Raw genomic sequence first — 17,162 nt, forward strand, 5'->3', positions numbered from 1 at the left:
TGCCTCTGTAGAAACAGAGACAAAGAGCCAGTGTGTGTGTGTGTGTGTGTACATGCGGCAGCTTCACATCTTCATGCTTTCCTCTGTATAGGCCAAAGCAGGGATCCTTCCAATAGGTCCACAGGTTGTCTCCCAGCACCCATTGTGTAGGAACCATACAGATATACAGACATTTTTAACAAAACCTGAGATCAAATATTAAAATATTTAAACAGCAAAAAAACATGTTTAATTATTTTTATTTTTTACAAATCACAGTGGTTCAAAAATATTAAATAATTATTTTTTTTATTTTTCAAAAGCAGCAAAACATTCTGATTGTTGTCTTTTTTTAAAAGCCCTTAGTATTGTGTATGTGGTGTGTTGTGTTTCATAAATGTATTAACACAAGCAGTTAATATCACTTTGAACTGGAAAATGAAATTAGAAGGGGGGAACAAAAGTGCATAATAATAATATGCATAAATCACACTGAAAAGTCACAGAGCAGAGATTCATCTTCACCCTACTACGGCCCCTGTCTCTCCCCCTCCCAGCTCTATGTCCTGGGCCACTTTCGAGACAGGATTCTCTAGGCTAACAGCTAGCTTTGGGTCAAACAAGTGGAGGTTGGGTTTACAAAGTTAACTGTGGAATACCATTACAGCAAAGGAGCAGTTTTGCCTTTTCGAGTCAAAATGGTAGACACAGTACTGCTGTGGAAGTGTCTCAGTCTTTACAGATGGGACTCCCGCCCTACATTTCAAATTAAGAGCCCAGTTCTCCACAACCGCAGTCTCTGTCTAAAAAGCCTTTACCAAGGAGAGAGAGAGAGAGAGAGAGCAGGAGCCAGATTTGGATTGAAGTTGTTTCTGACTGCTCAGGCAAGCTGGTAAATCTTGATTTAATAATGTATTAGTACACACATGGTTTAAAGGCTACATAATAGACGGAAAGTGCAGGCCTTGACAGACTGCCGAGTGCAAAAGATCAGTTTGTTACGAAATCTGAAATCTGTTGGATCTCAATGTCTTTTCCACAGTTTATTACCTATAGCTTAGCTTGTTTGGATGATGTAACAAGGTTTGGGTGACATATTTGTAAGCTCCCAAGTCGGGTGCCTTACTACTGTAGACTACCGTAGGCCTCATTAGCAGAGCCTCTCTGGTACACAGCATAGGATTTACGAAAGATGGGTCGATCCACAGGCACTAAGAGACAAGAAGGAAAGCTGTCTGGTTGAATGTGTGCGCGTGTGTGTGTTTTTAGCTTGGGTGCCAACCTGAACCCAGAAGGCAGTGGTTTGGAGGCCCCCTCATGCATATGGCAAGCCTATAGGAGGGCTCGGGGAGACAGGCAACAGCGTGAGAATATCTCAAAAGGCACAGGAGACGCCAGGCCAGGGGCAAACAACAATGGTTGCTTTCCATGAATAAATGTCATGTTAGAAAATATTAGCTTAATCAATGCTGCAGCAAATTCTCATAGGAACACTCATGTTTTCTTGAGTTTATACCACTACACTCTATAGCTAATCTGAACTAGGGTGATGTTAAAGTGACATCATAAAAGAGTCTGGACTAAATGACAGTAGTGCAGTAACCGCAGTTCAAATGATAGTCCATCATCTCACACCAAATGCGAAGTTACAGAAATGAGCCTCTAGGGGAAAATGTGGCTAAACTATCGGTGGTTGGTCAAAGCCAAGGAATCGTTTTACAAGTCCAATGAAAACAGTCCATTTAGCTCCCAAGGAAGCCCGTTATATAAATGGGACATTCTCAAGGTGTATGGATTAATTTAGTGTTAGAACTTGAGTGGCAAACTACAACTATGTACTGTACTAGCACTGTCAATTCCTGGAGCAACCACATGCCCAACAGCTGGCAACCCAAGAACACCATGTCTCATATCTAACCTGCTGCTTCCAATACACCACAGAACAGTGCTAAGATAATGCTATAACAGTGTACAAGAAGCAAGACATCTCTGTCAAATTCCTGTGTACCGTCAATGTTATTCTGAGAATAATATTATATCAAATTTGAATATTATGACTAAAGAGGCTTCCCACAATATAGACGCAGGCTTCAATGTCAGCCACTAATGCTATGAATAATACCACTGAGTCCAGTTTGTCTTTGTCCGTGAGCATGAGACACCCACTCAATAAAACCAAGTACACCACATGGACCGTTAGAAAACAAAAGGAGACGCCCATGCTACAAAATATCATTGTTTTTTTATAAACTTTTGAAAGAAGTAGTCCATGCCAAGCACAAAAAGGCAGAGGTAAAACGACAGAAAATAAGAAAAGTGCAATCCAATATTAAAAGTCAAGAGAAAAGTGTCATTACAATGCCAAAATTAGGCCACCATGCAAAAATACTAATAACCACATCCCACAAGTATTGACCATCATTCACACAAGGAAACCAGTATCCTCATAGTAAGCTTTGGTATCCGCGAGGTCAGAGGTGTCTAACCCTGGGTCTCTAGGGGTTTACAGTGGCTCCTCTGCTGGTTTAGGACTGACTCAATCAGTTTGCCAACCAGAAACAGACCATACAATATATGAAATCCCCTTCATCTACTAATTTAAGGACTGTCGTTGACTGACCACCAGCAGACCCAGTGTCTCTCCAGGAGGGCTGGGGTCTGCTGCCCCAGAGGGAGGCTCAGTTGTACGAGACAGACCAGGGAGAGACCTGCCTCTCTGGCCTGGGTGGGGGGTGAGACTGGGTGTGTTAGCATAACCAGACACTAAATCAATCAGTTCAGCTATTATCCTTTGCAGAACCTGTCTGTAACTGTATACAACTACCTTAAAACTACACTACACACTTAAGAGTATACTCGGTTCCTCATAGTGGATGTACATTTTTAAGGCACAAACCACGAGGGAAGGCTTTGTAGGGCATGTCTACCATTAGTAGGACTCAAATAACTCCTCCTTGGGGCATAGAAAGGGGTCATGAAGTGAAAACATCTGTATGTCCCCACGTCAACCCCAGATGAATGTTCTAATATCCCAGCCCTAAATAGGGGCGCTAGGACTATTTTTAAGATGCCTGGGTTATTTTCCCTTCTATATTTTGTTGGTAAGGTCAGCCTGGGTTATTTTCCCTTCTATATTTTGTTGGTAAGGTCAGCCTGGGTTATTTTCCCTTCTATATTTTGTTGGTAAGGTCAGCCTGGGTTATTTTCCCTTCTATATTTTGTTGGTAAGATCAGCCTGGGTTACTTTCCCTTCTATATTTTGTTGGTAAGGTCAGCCTGGGTTACTTTCCCTTCTATATTTTGTTGGTAAGGTCAGCCCAATTCTCACTTGGGTCCCGTGAGATCCTACCGTACAGCTATTTCAGTAGCCGTTGAAGACTCAAAACATGTCTTCTGTGGAGAAAAGCAAACCGAGCCATGTTTCACACCATCTATCCAACTCCCGCTGTTAGTCACCGTCGGCAAGTAGCCTAGCGGGTAAGAGCGTTGGATCAGTAACCAAAAGGTTGTTGTTGTTCTAATCCCAGAGGTGACAAATTTGCCTATGTGCCCTTGAGCAAGGAATTGAACCCTATTCGCTGGATAAGAGCCCCTATTATATGATGACAATGTTACATGAAATCTCAAATCCACAAATAGAACAACAGTGCTTAATAAAGAACGTGTCAAAAAGACTTGTTTTCCCCCACATTCACTCCTAAAGAGAAGAAAATTAAACACAGTAACAAAAATACTTGTTTTCCCCCACATTCACTCCTAAAGAGAAGGAAATTAAACACAGTAACAAACACAGTTTACTAGTTCTCTTCTTCTTTCAACACACCTGTTCTGATACACTGTGGTGGATTCATGGAGATCTTAAAGGTGCACTGGGTTATGAAGAGTTCCTCAGCAGTTCAACATCCAACTCCAATAGCATTCAACTAAAAGCTGGAACTGCATCCTCTTTGTTAACAACTGATTGAAACATCACACTCCCTCGCAAATAAATAAAACTGCACTCTGAAACTAAAAGCAAGTCCAATATTTGGTCTAATACTGTATTGCAAATGATGTATTTAACTTAATGTTAAGATTCAACTCTACTCATACTGAAACGACCATCATTGAAATGAATAATACTCTGAATATATTCACGAACACAACGCCTATTAGACTGCCACACACCTTTGGATAAGGAAAAATAACCCAAAACCCCTCAAGCTTTTCCAAGAGATCCTAAACCGTTCATAGGACACTTGTGCATCAGATGTGAATGTAACATTATCTTTGTAGATCAGGTTCCTGCATATTAACACTGATGAAGGACTGGGCTGACATTTCAAAATTAGTGGACAGAAAAGGATCAAGGTGTGCATGTATGTTTAAGTGTGTGTGTGTGTATGCTTAAGTGTGTGTGTGTGTGTATGTAAGTGTGTGTGTGTGTATGCTTAAGTGTGTGTGTGTGTGTGTGTATGTAAGTGTGTGTGTGTGTATGCTTAAGTGTGTGTGTGTGTGTGTGTGTGTATGTAAGTGTGTGTGTGTGTGTGTGTGTGTGTGTGTAAGTGTGTGTCATAGTGTCTTTTAGTAGACATATTGAGCACCGTTTTCAATTCCAGCTAGAGGTGTGAAAGAATGTGCTGCAGTGACACTTGGGTTTTACCTGACACTACAGCTTTAAAGACACACAGACAGGGATCAAAAGATTATTCCTCCTTTCCTAATCCCTTTTTCCTTTCCTCCCATATTTGCCATGTTACGGAGGAGGAGAGGAGACAGGAGGGAGAGAACATGTCACAGCTTCATTTTTGGTATAATACCTTTCAACACTATGTGAGGACAAACAGCTAAAGTTGCCTTTCAAATAAAACTGGAATAAAAGAAAAAGTCAAAAGCTACTGGAATCAAAGATATAAACAGGTAGGGGAGAAAACTCCTGTTTGCTCCGGGTGACGGTTGATGATGGTACCCTGAGCAGTGCTGCCCCCTGTGTTAAGGATGAGTAAAGGCAGGCTGGCTGAGGGGCACCCTAGTGGTCAATCAAGGCAGAGCAAGAACTCTGTTCAGTTCTGCTTCTTACTCCCTCCCATGGCAGTGGTATCAAATAGCCCTCTGATCAAGAATTGCTATCAAGTGTTCACTTTGAATGTCTTTGAGGGGGATTTGGTCAGTTTGTTCAGCACTGCTGGCCTCTCCTCTTAGTGTTATGTGGGGGTTGGGGGGGGTCATGATGCGTGCTTGAACCACTAGCCATCTGCTGGGCTGGAGCAGGTTCCTAAACCTAGACTACCCCCTTTATTCCCCCTCCCTTTGAGACAGGTGATTCTAGAACAGTCTAGGTACCCTAGGACAATATTTGGGATTCAAACCTCCAACACAGAGTTTCACTGGGATGAGACCCGAAAGAAAACAAAATGGTGTCAAACTTTTCCAAAATGGAGATCAAAGTCTATGGACGAGAAGTTAGACAGGCATAAGTGGTGGTCAGAGACTCTGAAGCAAAACACCCAGGTCTGGGATCGGCTCTAATCTAATTTGAAATCCCTGCCGCCATTTTGGTCATCAGGGTCTTCAACACTGCATGTGTCTTTGGGTGGTGTGTGTCATTACCCCTGACCAGACCTCACGGCGAAACAAAACCAAACAGAAACATTCCTCCTTGTGTGTTGGACCAGCGCTGGCGCGCCTCTGGCTAACGGTCTGGTTCAGTGTTCTAACAGTCTGAATAGACTTGAAGGCAGAGGTAACCTCCCCATAGGGGAGTCTTCGCAGTGGTCTGTGGAATGGTCTTGAGCATCTGTGTGACTGAGAGACCGAGAGAGCCCTTGTTCCCAGTCCCGTCACCCCCGGTTGGTGGCTGAGTGGAGCTCAGGGGGAAGAGGCAGCACTGGACTGCGGCCTGGCAAGAAGAGGCCAGCTGGGGTATAGAAAATTGCCCACGCCTGACCTACAGCTGTGGGGGTGGAGAACCACACACACACGTTTGTTTTACTACCTTTGTGTGGACCAACACATTTATTCCCATTCAAAATCCTATTTCCCCTAACCCAAAACTTACCCTTAACCCCAAACCCTAAAAATAAACCTAACTCCTGGCTTTCATTCTAACCTGAACCCCAATTGTAACCCTAAACCTAACCCCTAAGCTTAAAATAGCCCTTTTCTTTGTGGGGACTGGCAAAATGTCCCCAGTTGTCCAAATGGTCCTTGTGAGGACTTCTGGTCCCCAGTACAACCACAGACAATCATACAGAGGTGAGACTTGGCTCTCCCGTTATGGAGGGGTGGTAGGCTCATGGCCTCCTCAGTCTGAGGTTAGGAGGGGTCATGGAGGGGCGACAGCCTCAGGAGACGTGGGGTGAGGAGGACGGGTGTCTCCAGAAGCACCAGCCCCTCTTGGTGTGCTGCTTACGGAGGATCTCTTCCTCCCGCTGGCGCTCCTTCTGAGAGCGCAGGTAGCGATCCTCCTCCTTCAGGAACCACACTGGAGGCCACCGCTGCTTCTCAAAGTGCCTCTGGTTCTCTACACACAAACAGAGACAGAGAGAGAGTGAGAGACAGAGAGAGAGAGAGAGAGAGACAGAGAGAGACAGAGAGAGACAGAGAAAGAGAGAGACAGAGAGAGAGAGACAGAGAAAGAGAGAGACAGAGACAGAGAGACAGAGAGAGAGAGACAGAGAGAGAGACAGAGAGAGACAGAGAGAGACAGAGAGAGAGAGACAGAGAAAGAGAGAGACAGAGAAAGAGAGAGACAGAGAAAGAGACAGAGAGAGAGACAGAGACAGAGAGACAGAGACAGAGAGAGCGACAGAGAGGTAGAGAGAGAGAGACAGAGAGGTAGAGAGAGAGAGAGACAGAGAGGTAGAGAGAGAGAGACAGAGAGGTAGAGAGAGATAGAGACAGAGAGAGACAGAGAGAGACAGAGAGAGAGAGAGAGAGAGAGAGAGAGAGACAAATAACATCAGAACAGGAGGCAGGAGGGGAAAGCGTGAATATAAAGGAGGAAAAATAAATGAAAAAAAGTGAAAACAAGTGAAAAAAAGTAAGAGGAGTGGAGGGGAATGGAGGAGGGGAGTGGAGGGAATGGAGGAGGGGAGTGGAGGGGAATGGAGGAGGGGAGTGGAGGGGAATGGAGGAGGGGAGTGGAGGGGAATGGAGGAGGGGAGTGGAGGGGAAGGAAGGAGGGGAGTGGAAGGGAAGGAAGGAGGGAGGTTGGGGATTGGAGGTGGGAGGGAGGTTGGGGATTGGAGGAGGGAGGGGAGGTGGGGATTGGAGGAGGGAGGGAGGTGGGGTTTGGGGGAGGGAGGGAGGTGGGGTTTGGGGGAGGGACGTTGGGGATTGGAGGTGGGAGGAAAGTTGGGGATTGGAGGAGGGAGGGGAGGTGGGGATTGGAGGAGGGATGGACGTTGGGGATTGGAGGTGGGAGGAAAGTTGGGGATTGGAGGAGGGAGGGAACTGGGAAGGTAAATTGGGGATTGGAGGTGGGCGGGGAGGTGGGGATTGGAGGTGGGAGGGGAACTGGGAAGGGAAGTTGGGGATTGGAGGTGGGAGGGGAACTGGGAAGGGAAGTTGGGGATTGGAGGTGGGAGGGGAACTGGGAAGGGAAGTTGGGGATTGGAGGTGGGAGGGGAACTGGGAAGGGAAGTTGGGGATTGGAGGTGGGACAGGCAGTACAAAACAAGCTAAGAATAATAAAAATTGATTCAACTTCTATATTGCTTTTCATAACAGACATAAATCTCAAAGCACTTCTAAAGCAAAAAAACAAACAAGCACTACCTTAATATGAGTAGTCTATCTATTGACATGGAGAGATGAGAGATGGAGAGAAGAGAGAGAGGGCCTTGGTTTGTACCTGGAGACATGACCTTCATGTCTTTGGGGAACTTGCGACAAACGCTGTTGTAGTTGGTGCAGATGTGATGGAGACACCAGGTATAAAGCTGCTTGGCATTGTGGAACTGCCAGGGATGAATGAATAGGTGAGCAGTCCATCAAAAAGGTTTAAATGACAAGGAAGAACACCTCAAACTTTCTTACTTTACAAATAAGAAAGATGAACTTGAATGAGAAGTGGACAAATGGCTTTTTAAGACGAATGTCACCTGTCATTGTAGAACAGAGTTCTATACAGTCCTGTATATGATAAATAGGCCTAAGCTTTAGGGTGGTCTCATCGTTCAGGGATGTCCGTTACTATTTCACTGGAGGGAACATTCTATACAACCACGTACGGTATTACCTGTATTGCAGTAACAGTGTCTTCACTACAACTGTCACTGAGAATATACAGTGAGTACTTTGTAGATTAATTTGGAGACTCACCTGAGCCAACTCCAGGTAAGCAAGCACCTGTCCGTCAATGTCTACTCCCTTCACCAAACACTGTAGCAGCTCATCCACAACATGTTGCTCTGTGAGGGCAACGAGGCGTGGCAGACATAGCCGGTTGGATAGGACGATGAGCTCCATAGGCTCCCAGTCAGGACAGGCCGTCACCAGCCCACAGTATAGGAACTCCAACACCGCACGCATACAGGCACTACTGGTGTCAGGGATGGACACCTGGAGAGAAGGGGAGAGAGAGAAAGAGAGAAGGAGAGAGATGGAGAGAGAGAGAGAGAGAGAGAGAGAGAGAGAGAGAGAGAGAGAGAGAGAGAAAACATAGAGAGACGTAGAGAGATAGGGAGAGAGACGTAGAGAGAGAGGGAGAGAGAGAGAGACGTAGAGAGAGAAATATTCACATTTAGTATGTCTTCCAGTAGTAATTTGTCTGTAACTAAAGTGTTTGATTGGAGCCCAACTGTGGTAAATTCAATGTATTGGACATGATTTGAAAAGGCAAAACTGTCTATATCAGGTCCCACAGTTGACAGTGCATGTCAGAGCAAAAACGAAGCCATGAGGTCGAAGGAATTGTCTGTTGAGCTCCGAGACAGGATTGTGTCAAGGCACAGATCTGGGGATGGGTACCAAACAATTTCTGCAGCATTGAAGGTCCCCAAGAACACAGTGGCCTCCATCATTCTGAAATAGAAGAAGTTTGGAACCACCAAGACTCTTCCTAGAGGTGGCCAACCCGGCCACTGAGCAATCAGGGGAGAAGGGCCCTGGTCAGGGAGGTGACCAAGAACCCGATGGTCACTCTGACAGAGCTCCAGATTTCCTCTATGGAGATGGGAGAACTTCCAGAAGGACAACCATCTCTGTAGCACTCCACCAATCAGGCCTTTATGGTAGAGTGTCCAGACGGAAGGCACTCCTCAGTAAAAGGCACATGACAGCCCGCTTGGAGTTTGCCAAAAGACTCTGAGACCATGCGAAACAAGATTCTCTGGTCTGATGAAATCAAGATTGAACTCTTTGGCCTGAATGCCAAGCTTCACGTCTGGAGGAATCCTGGCACCATCCCTACGGTGAAGCACGGTGGTGGCAGCATCATGCTGTGGGGATGTTTTTCAGCGGCAGGGACTGCGAGACTAGTCAGGATCGAGGGAAAGATGAACGGAGCAAAGTACAGAGAGATCCTTGATGAAAACCTGCTCCCGAGCACTCAGGACCTCAGACTGGGGCTAAGGTTCACCTTCCAACAGGACAACAACCTTACGCACACAGCCAAGACAACACAGGAGTGGCTTTGGGACAAGTCTCTGAATGTCTTTGAGTGGCCCAGCCAGAGCCCGGACTTGAACCTGATCAAACATCTCTGGAGAGACCTGCAGTGATGCTCCCCACCCAACCAGCTTGAAAGGATCTGCTGAGAAGAATGGGAGAAACTCTCCAAATCCAGGTGTGCCAAGCTTGTAGTGTCATACCCAAGAAGACTTGAGGCTGTAATCGCTGCCAAAGGTGCTTCAACAAAGTAGTGAGTAAAGGGTCTGAATACTTATGTAAATGTGATATTTCAGTTGTTTATTATTGATAAAAAAACGTTTTTTGTTTTGTCATTATGGGGTATGGTGTGTAGATCAATGAGGATAAAACCTTGGAGATGAAGGGTTGTTCGTCTCCAGTTGAGGAGTACTTTTTGAGCCTGCGAAAGATGAAAGTCCCGCCTTACCAGGGGGTCACTGACGCTATCTTGTTACCCCACTGGGCCTGCCCCTACAGATGGCATAGACGGCCTAGATGTCTTTGTGGGATAGAGCTGTGAAAGGGACCGAGGAAAACACACCTCTGACTGGATCATGACAAAAGAGCATTTACGTATGCACACCCAAAACGGAGCTGGATCAACATGAAAGAATAGCTAATGTGTCTGCAAATAAGGACAATAAAACTACAGCTACAGAAAATAAGTTAATGTCCACTCACTGTCTGTGGCTCACTGTGTCCCACTCCAATAACATGGTCTGTCGTTGGAGCAGCACACAGGCTGACCAGAGCTACTCATACAGAGTGGGCCGGCTGGAGGTGCCCTAGACATCAGTAATTTTCCCGATGAAACAACAGTGGTAGGCCTGATCACCGACAACGACGAGACAGCCTATAGTGAGGTCAGAGACCTGACTGTGTGGTGCCAGGACAACAACCTCTCCCTCAACGTGATCAAGACAAAGGTGTTGACTGTGGACTCCAGGAAAAAGAGGACTGAGCACGCCCCCATTCTCATCGATGGGGCTAAAGTGGAGCAGGTTGGGGGATTCAAGATCCTTGGCATCCACATCAGCAACAAACTAACATGGTCCAAGCACACAAAGACAGTCATGAAGAGGGCACAACATAACCTATTCCCCCTCAGGAGACTGAAAAGAATTGGCATGGATCATCAGATTCTCTAAAGGTTTTAAAGCTGCACCATCGAGAGCATCCTGACTGGTTGCATCACTGCCTGGTATGGCAACTGTTTGGCCTCAGAGGGTAGTTCCTACGGCCCAGTACATCACCGGGGCCAAACTTCCAGCCATCCAGGACCTCTATACAAGGTGGTGTCAGAGGAAGGCCCTAAATATTGTCAGACTCCAGCCCCCCTAGTCATAGACTGTTCTCTTTTCTACTGCACGGCAAGCGGTACCGGAGCGCCAAGTTAAGGTCCAAGAGGCTTCTAAACAGCTTCTACCCCCAAACCATCTAATCAAATGGCTACCCAGACTATTTGCATTGCCCCCCCTCCCTTCTACACTGCTGCTACTCTCTGTTTATTATATATGCATAGACACTTTACCTCTACCTACATATACATATTACCTCAATTACCTCCAAACCGGTGCCCCCGCACATTGACTCTGTACTGGTACCCCCTGTATATAGCCTCCACATTGACTCTGTACCGGTACCCCCTACATATAACCTCGCTATTGTTATTTTACTGCTGCTAACAAAGGTACACTTATTCCCACAGCCACAAGTGAAGTCCAAAGGTTTACGGGGACAATTTGGGGAGTGATAGAAAGAACTTCTGGGACTGTCAGACCATGGTAACTCCCTTTTCATCTTCTCCCCCTGCCCTCCCACAAACGCATGCAGCATATAGAACATTTAAAAAACTACACCACCCTGGCCACTAGGTGTCACGAAAGTATAACTGTGGTTGGCTTCAGATAAGTACAAACCAAGGCACATTTACATGTTCCTCCTTTAGCAGACACTCTTACCCAGAGCGACTTACAGGAGAAATTAGGGTTAAGTGCCATGATCAAGGGCATATAGACAGATTTTTCACCTAGTCAGCTCTGGGATTCGAACCAGCGAGCTTTCGATTACTGGCCCAACGCTCTTAACTGCTAGGCTCTCTGCTGCCCTAAGTAGTGATTCAATTAAATGGTATTCTATGTTTTCAACCTTTCAGCCCAATTGGATGTTCAAATGGTTGGATTAAAAAGGGACGAGACATTTTAAAGTGTCAGAGCAGTCTCAACACCACTATTGAGTATTGCCTTGTGGTTTACACTACAGTAGGAGGTGGGAAGAGCCATGGGACCCACAGGGGTCCTTCCTCAGTCCCAGGGGTGCCCCTCACCTGCCTGTCTCTTTGCCAATTAGGTGAATGTCAGCCTGGCAATGACCCTTCATTATGGCAGAAAAGGTTGAGGTAAAGACACAGGTGGCCGCTCCAGTTCAAAGCTCCTAAACACACACAAGTCCTTATTCCTCATCAGAATGGCATTCAAACCAAACTATCCAATCAGGGAGGGGTTTATTGAGTTCAACGTGATCTTTTATAGGTGGAAACGTGTGTGTGTGGGGGGGGGGTGACTGACAAGGACACAGCAGGCTGGCAGGCTGCTGACACAGCAGATCGTAACAGTAGGACCAGAATAGAAGCGTTATCACAGCACCTCGTGAATCCAAACAGTGACAGGCTAAAGATATGAATGAGAGCAATGAGAGAGGAGTGTGGTGAGAAGAGTCAGGGTGAAATGTGTTAAAGTAACTGTCCTGTGAAAATGTCACTTTTAAAAGCTCAATCTGTTAACCTGTACACAAATAATGTTGTTGACTCATCCTATACTCGTACTTGTGGCCAAAGTATAAATTAGGGAAAAAAACACCTCAAAGGCCTCATAGTGCCGAGCGACTACTGCTTTTTGAGGTCGGGTTCGGTTTTAGTTTGATTATTAAAAAATATTCACGTTTTCAATTTCGGTTTCAAATTTGTATTTAATCATGCATTATGAAATAATTACATCCAAATTATTTTAGAGCTTTTTAATGGAAATTACAAAGTAAAAAATAGTGAACATTCAATTGCCAAAACATAGAAAATATTCCCTTCTCTGTCAGGTCCACATTGGATAGACATCCATTGAAAAACAGGAAATTACATTGAAGTAATAAACATTTTTAAATGAATGACTTTATCATTTTTCATTCCTTAAAAGTAATCATCTCCTCTCTGCTCAGGCAGTAGCAGCCAGACAATGTTCTCTCTGCTCAGGCAGTAGCAGCCAGACAATGTTCTCTCTGCTCAGGCAGTAGCAGCCAGACAATGTTCTCTCTGCTCAGGCAGTAGCAGCCAGACAATGTTCTCTCTGCTCAGGCAGTAGCAGCCAGACAATGTTCTCTCTCCTCAGGCAGTAGCAGCCAGACAATGTTCTCTCTGCTCAGGCAGTAGCAGCCAGACAATGTTCTCTCTCCTCAGGCAGTAGCAACCAGACAATGTTCTCTCTGCTCAGGCAGTAGCAACCAGACAATGTTCTCTCTGCTCAGGCAGTAGCAGTCAGACAATGTTCTCTCTGCTCAGGCAGTAGCAGCCAGACAATGTTCTCTCTGCTCAGGCAGTAGCAGCCAGACAATGTTCTCTCTGCTCAGGCAGTAGCAGCCAGACAATGTTCTCTCTCCTCAGGCAGTAGCAGCCAGACAATGTTCTCTCTGCTCAGGCAGTAGCAACCAGACAATGTTCTCTCTGCTCAGGCAGTAGCAGTCAGACAATGTTCTCTCTGCTCAGGCAGTAGCAGCCAGACAATGTTCTCTCTGCTCAGGCAGTAGCAGCCAGACAATGTTCTCTCTGCTCAGGCAGTAGCAGCCAGACAATGTTCTCTCTCCTCAGGCAGTAGCAGCCAGACAATGTTCTCTCTGCTCAGGCAGTAGCAGCCAGACAATGTTCTCTCTCCTCAGGCAGTAGCAGCCAGACAATGTTCTCTCTCCTCAGGCAGTAGCAGCCAGACAATGTTCTCTCTGCTCAGGCAGTAGCAGCCAGACAATGTTCTCTCTGCTCAGGCAGTAGCAGCCAGACAATGTTCTCTCTGCTCAGGCAGTAGCAACCAGACAATGTTCTCTCTGCTCAGGCAGTAGCAGCCAGACAATGTTCTCTCTGCTCAGGCAGTAGCAGCCAGACAATGTTCTCTCTGCTCAGGCAGTAGCAGTCAGACAATGTTCTCTCTGCTCAGGCAGTAGCAACCAGACAATGTTCTCTCTGCTCAGGCAGTAGCAGCCAGACAATGTTCTCTCTGCTCAGGCAGTAGCAGCCAGACAATGTTCTCTCTGCTCAGGCAGTAGCAGCCAGACAATGTTCTCTCTGCTCAGGCAGTAGCAGTCAGAAAATGTTCTCTCTGCTCAGGCAGTAGCAACCAGACAATGTTCTCTCTGCGCAGGCAGTAGCAGTCAGACAATGTTCTCTCTGCTCAGGCAGTAGCAGTCAGACAATGTTCTCTCTGCTCAGGCAGTAGCAGCCAGACAATGTTCTCTCTGCTCAGGCAGTAGCAGCCAGACAATGTTCTCTCTGCTCAGGCAGTAGCAGTCAGACAATGTTCTCTCTGCTCAGGCAGTAGCAGCCAGACAATGTTCTCTCTGCTCAGGCAGTAGCAACCAGACAATGTTCTCTCTGCTCAGGCAGTAGCAGTCAGACAATGTTCTCTCTGCTCAGGCAGTAGCAGCCAGACAATGTTCTCTCTGCTCAGGCAGTAGCAGTCAGACAATGTTCTCTCTGCTCAGGCAGTAGCAGCCAGAAAATGTTCTCTCTGCTCAGGCAGTAGCAACCAGACAATGTTCTCTCTGCTCAGGCAGTAGCAGCCAGACAATGTTCTCTCTGCTCAGGCAGTAGCAGCCAGACAATGTTCTCTCTGCTCAGGCAGTAGCAGCCAGACAATGTTCTCTCTGCTCAGGCAGTAGCAGCCAGACAATGTTCTCTCTGCTCAGGCAGTAGCAACCAGACAATGTTCTCTCTGCTCAGGCAGTAGCAACCAGACAATGTTCTCTCTGCTCCCCATACTGTACAGTCTTTAGGCTCAATATTTGCTTAATAAAAAACGACAACTTTAATTTCTCTCTAGAGAAACTGCACGTTGGGTTCAGAAAAAAACGAACCGACGTGGGTCAATAAGTTGTTTAGTATCCGGGAAAATAAAAACGAAATGTCGGTTAATCGCTCAGCACTAAAAGACCCACCACACATTTGTATCTCAAACAGACTGTTTCAAAAATGCTTGCTTTTTCCTCATAGACGATGTCATGTTTTTGGCCGAGACGTCTTATTGGCTGAGCAGTCCAATCAGCTGTTTACTTGTCATGAATATTTTAATTGACCGTTATATGCACACCATTCAAACACAGAAAAGCTGCTTTTAAACATACTTTAATAAACAATTAATGGAATAAAAACGATTGCACTAATATTGTAATTAACTATAGGTAGGTAATATTTCATAGAAATCTGGAAACACTGGACAGCTACTTTAAAGACAGATCGCACTGTGTTAACTGATGGCAGACAGACAGACAGTCTCAGTCCAACACACTCTGAAACAGAGGCCAGACAAGTCACAGTACACTACAGTACACCGATTGGTCCGAGACTCCCAAGGTCACACGCCTCTCCACGCCATTCTGATGCCTAGCCATGCCCACAACCATAGCCACATCTGTCTCACTCCAAGGGAGGCTTTGTCTATGCACCTCAAGGCCAGCCAGCTAAGCAGGGGAAGTGTTTGCTGCTGAGATTTTAAACACCACGATCATTGCTGCATCACTATGGAAATCTCTCACACAAAGACAAATGCTGGTTGGCCTCACATTGTCCAGAGCCTCAGTCTTTGTTAGATGTACTATGCCAACCAAACGCCATAAAGAGTGTCACAATGGGGACAAAGCCACACGGGTTACCATGGATACAACAACCTCTTAGCCTCCCAGTCTCCACCTTCAAGCACGTAGCACACCATGACCCTGTCCACTCCTCCCTCTCTGTGGACTCTGGCTGTAAGAGTATCCAGAGGGCCTGTCCAGCATCCTGTTTCCTGGGGCTGCCTGCTTCCTGGCAGGGCCGTAACTCAAAGCCTGTGGGGCCTGGACTGTAACCGTACCTGGGGGATCCAGTTCTCCAGAAGGGCCCAGGCAGCGGACACCCACAGCATCGAGAGAAAAGAGCTCCCTCCCTGGGTAGGTTGGCAGCAACGCCCTGGAAGAGTCTAGTCTTTCTAGAACCCGAGCCATCAGAGAGAAGCCGGGGGTAACTGGACACGCCGCAGGCTCAGTGCCTGCATAGTTTCTCATGAGCGGCTCTCTAACATGAATGCATGTCATCTTACACCGTTTTCTTGGGGTCAAATGTCAAAGGAAATAGATCTAAAAGCGGTCCCTTTAAGATACATATTGTCCTCTAGTCTACCACCTCTTGCAGTCTCAGCCTCCCTCCTCAGCCTCTTCTCCAGCCATCCGATGAGGCTGTGACGAGTGTGTTGATAACAGACAGGAATGTGGGCAGTATGTCTGGTTAGCTGTGATGTGATATTTTAATATTCTCACGCTGCCTCTTCTCCAACAAGTATGTGTAAAGAGGAAATGACACGGGCCCTCACCCCAGAAAGTGCTGAGGTGAGCCGACTTCCTGCCGCATCTGCTTAGACGCGGAACCGTCTGACCTGCTCGCTTTGGACCATGTTTCTGGCTGTGTGCAACGCCAGTACTGTACATATTCTCGCATGGCAGTTGGCTGTGAGCCCCCAGGGGAGGCTTATAGTATAGTGTGCTTTCAACACAACCACGGGTGAAACACAGCTTTACAGATCACAGTGCTGGCCAGCCTCATGCACCCCCCACCCCACCTCTACAAACACACTTAAATACAACCCATCCTTACCGAATCTCTCTCACACTCACCTCCTTGATGTAGCTCTCCATGAAGGATCCGCGGAACATAGCGGCCATCCAGTCACAGCTGGAGATGAGCAGAGGCTTGTGGGCCGGCAGGTAGCCATCGTCCAGGCAGAACACCACATCTAAAACCAGAGGAGGGAAAAGAGCACTCATCTCGGAGTGAACCACAGAGTCGAGGCTACAGAGGGGAAGACAGACGGACGGGGACACACAGGGATATACGCAGACAGACGCACACAGAAACAGGTAGACAGACAGAGATAAATGGAAAGGTAGACAGAGCACTATTTGACACAGGGTGCAAGGGAGGGAGATGGAAGGACATAGTACAAAACAGAGTTGAGATACTAAGATTGAAACCTATATAGACTTTTGAAGCTGTCCAGATAGCTTGCATCCTACCTAACTACACTGTCTGTAAGGGCTCGGACTGTGGCTCTATTCTGTTTGGATACCCAAGGAATCAGTGTTGGGGAGTAGTGAACTACATTTAACTCCGTTTGGCTGTAGCTTGGTAGTAGTTGAACTAAATTCAAATCTTGTTCGTGTTTTCAGTAGTTTAATGACTTTTTTTGTAGTTTTGTAGCTAACTACTGGAACTACATACTAGTCTTTTTGCAAAAAACAATATGGGTAAAGTAGGTAATAATTTACTTTTCCTTCATCAGACC

General features: G+C 46.4%; 1 protein-coding gene across 3 annotated transcripts in view; it reads right to left on the reverse strand.

The window, feature by feature from the left end:
• Positions 1–271: 271 nt before the first annotated feature.
• rhobtb4 (Rho related BTB domain containing 4) overlaps positions 272–17,162 on the reverse strand; it is a 71,345-nt gene continuing 54,454 nt past the window's right edge. For all 3 annotated transcript variants that reach the window (XM_065011409.1, XM_065011410.1, XM_065011408.1), the window contains 4 exons: positions 16,495–16,613; positions 8,284–8,523; positions 7,814–7,919; positions 272–6,481 (listed from right to left, as the gene is read on the reverse strand). In XM_065011409.1, coding sequence (XP_064867481.1) covers positions 6,303–6,481; positions 7,814–7,919; positions 8,284–8,523; positions 16,495–16,613 — 644 coding nt within the window. In that variant the 3' untranslated portion in view covers positions 272–6,302. The remainder of the gene's footprint in view (positions 6,482–7,813; positions 7,920–8,283; positions 8,524–16,494; positions 16,614–17,162) is intronic.

This window comes from Oncorhynchus nerka, linkage group LG27 (assembly GCF_034236695.1).
Source record: "Oncorhynchus nerka isolate Pitt River linkage group LG27, Oner_Uvic_2.0, whole genome shotgun sequence".
NCBI lineage: Eukaryota > Metazoa > Chordata > Actinopteri > Salmoniformes > Salmonidae > Oncorhynchus > Oncorhynchus nerka.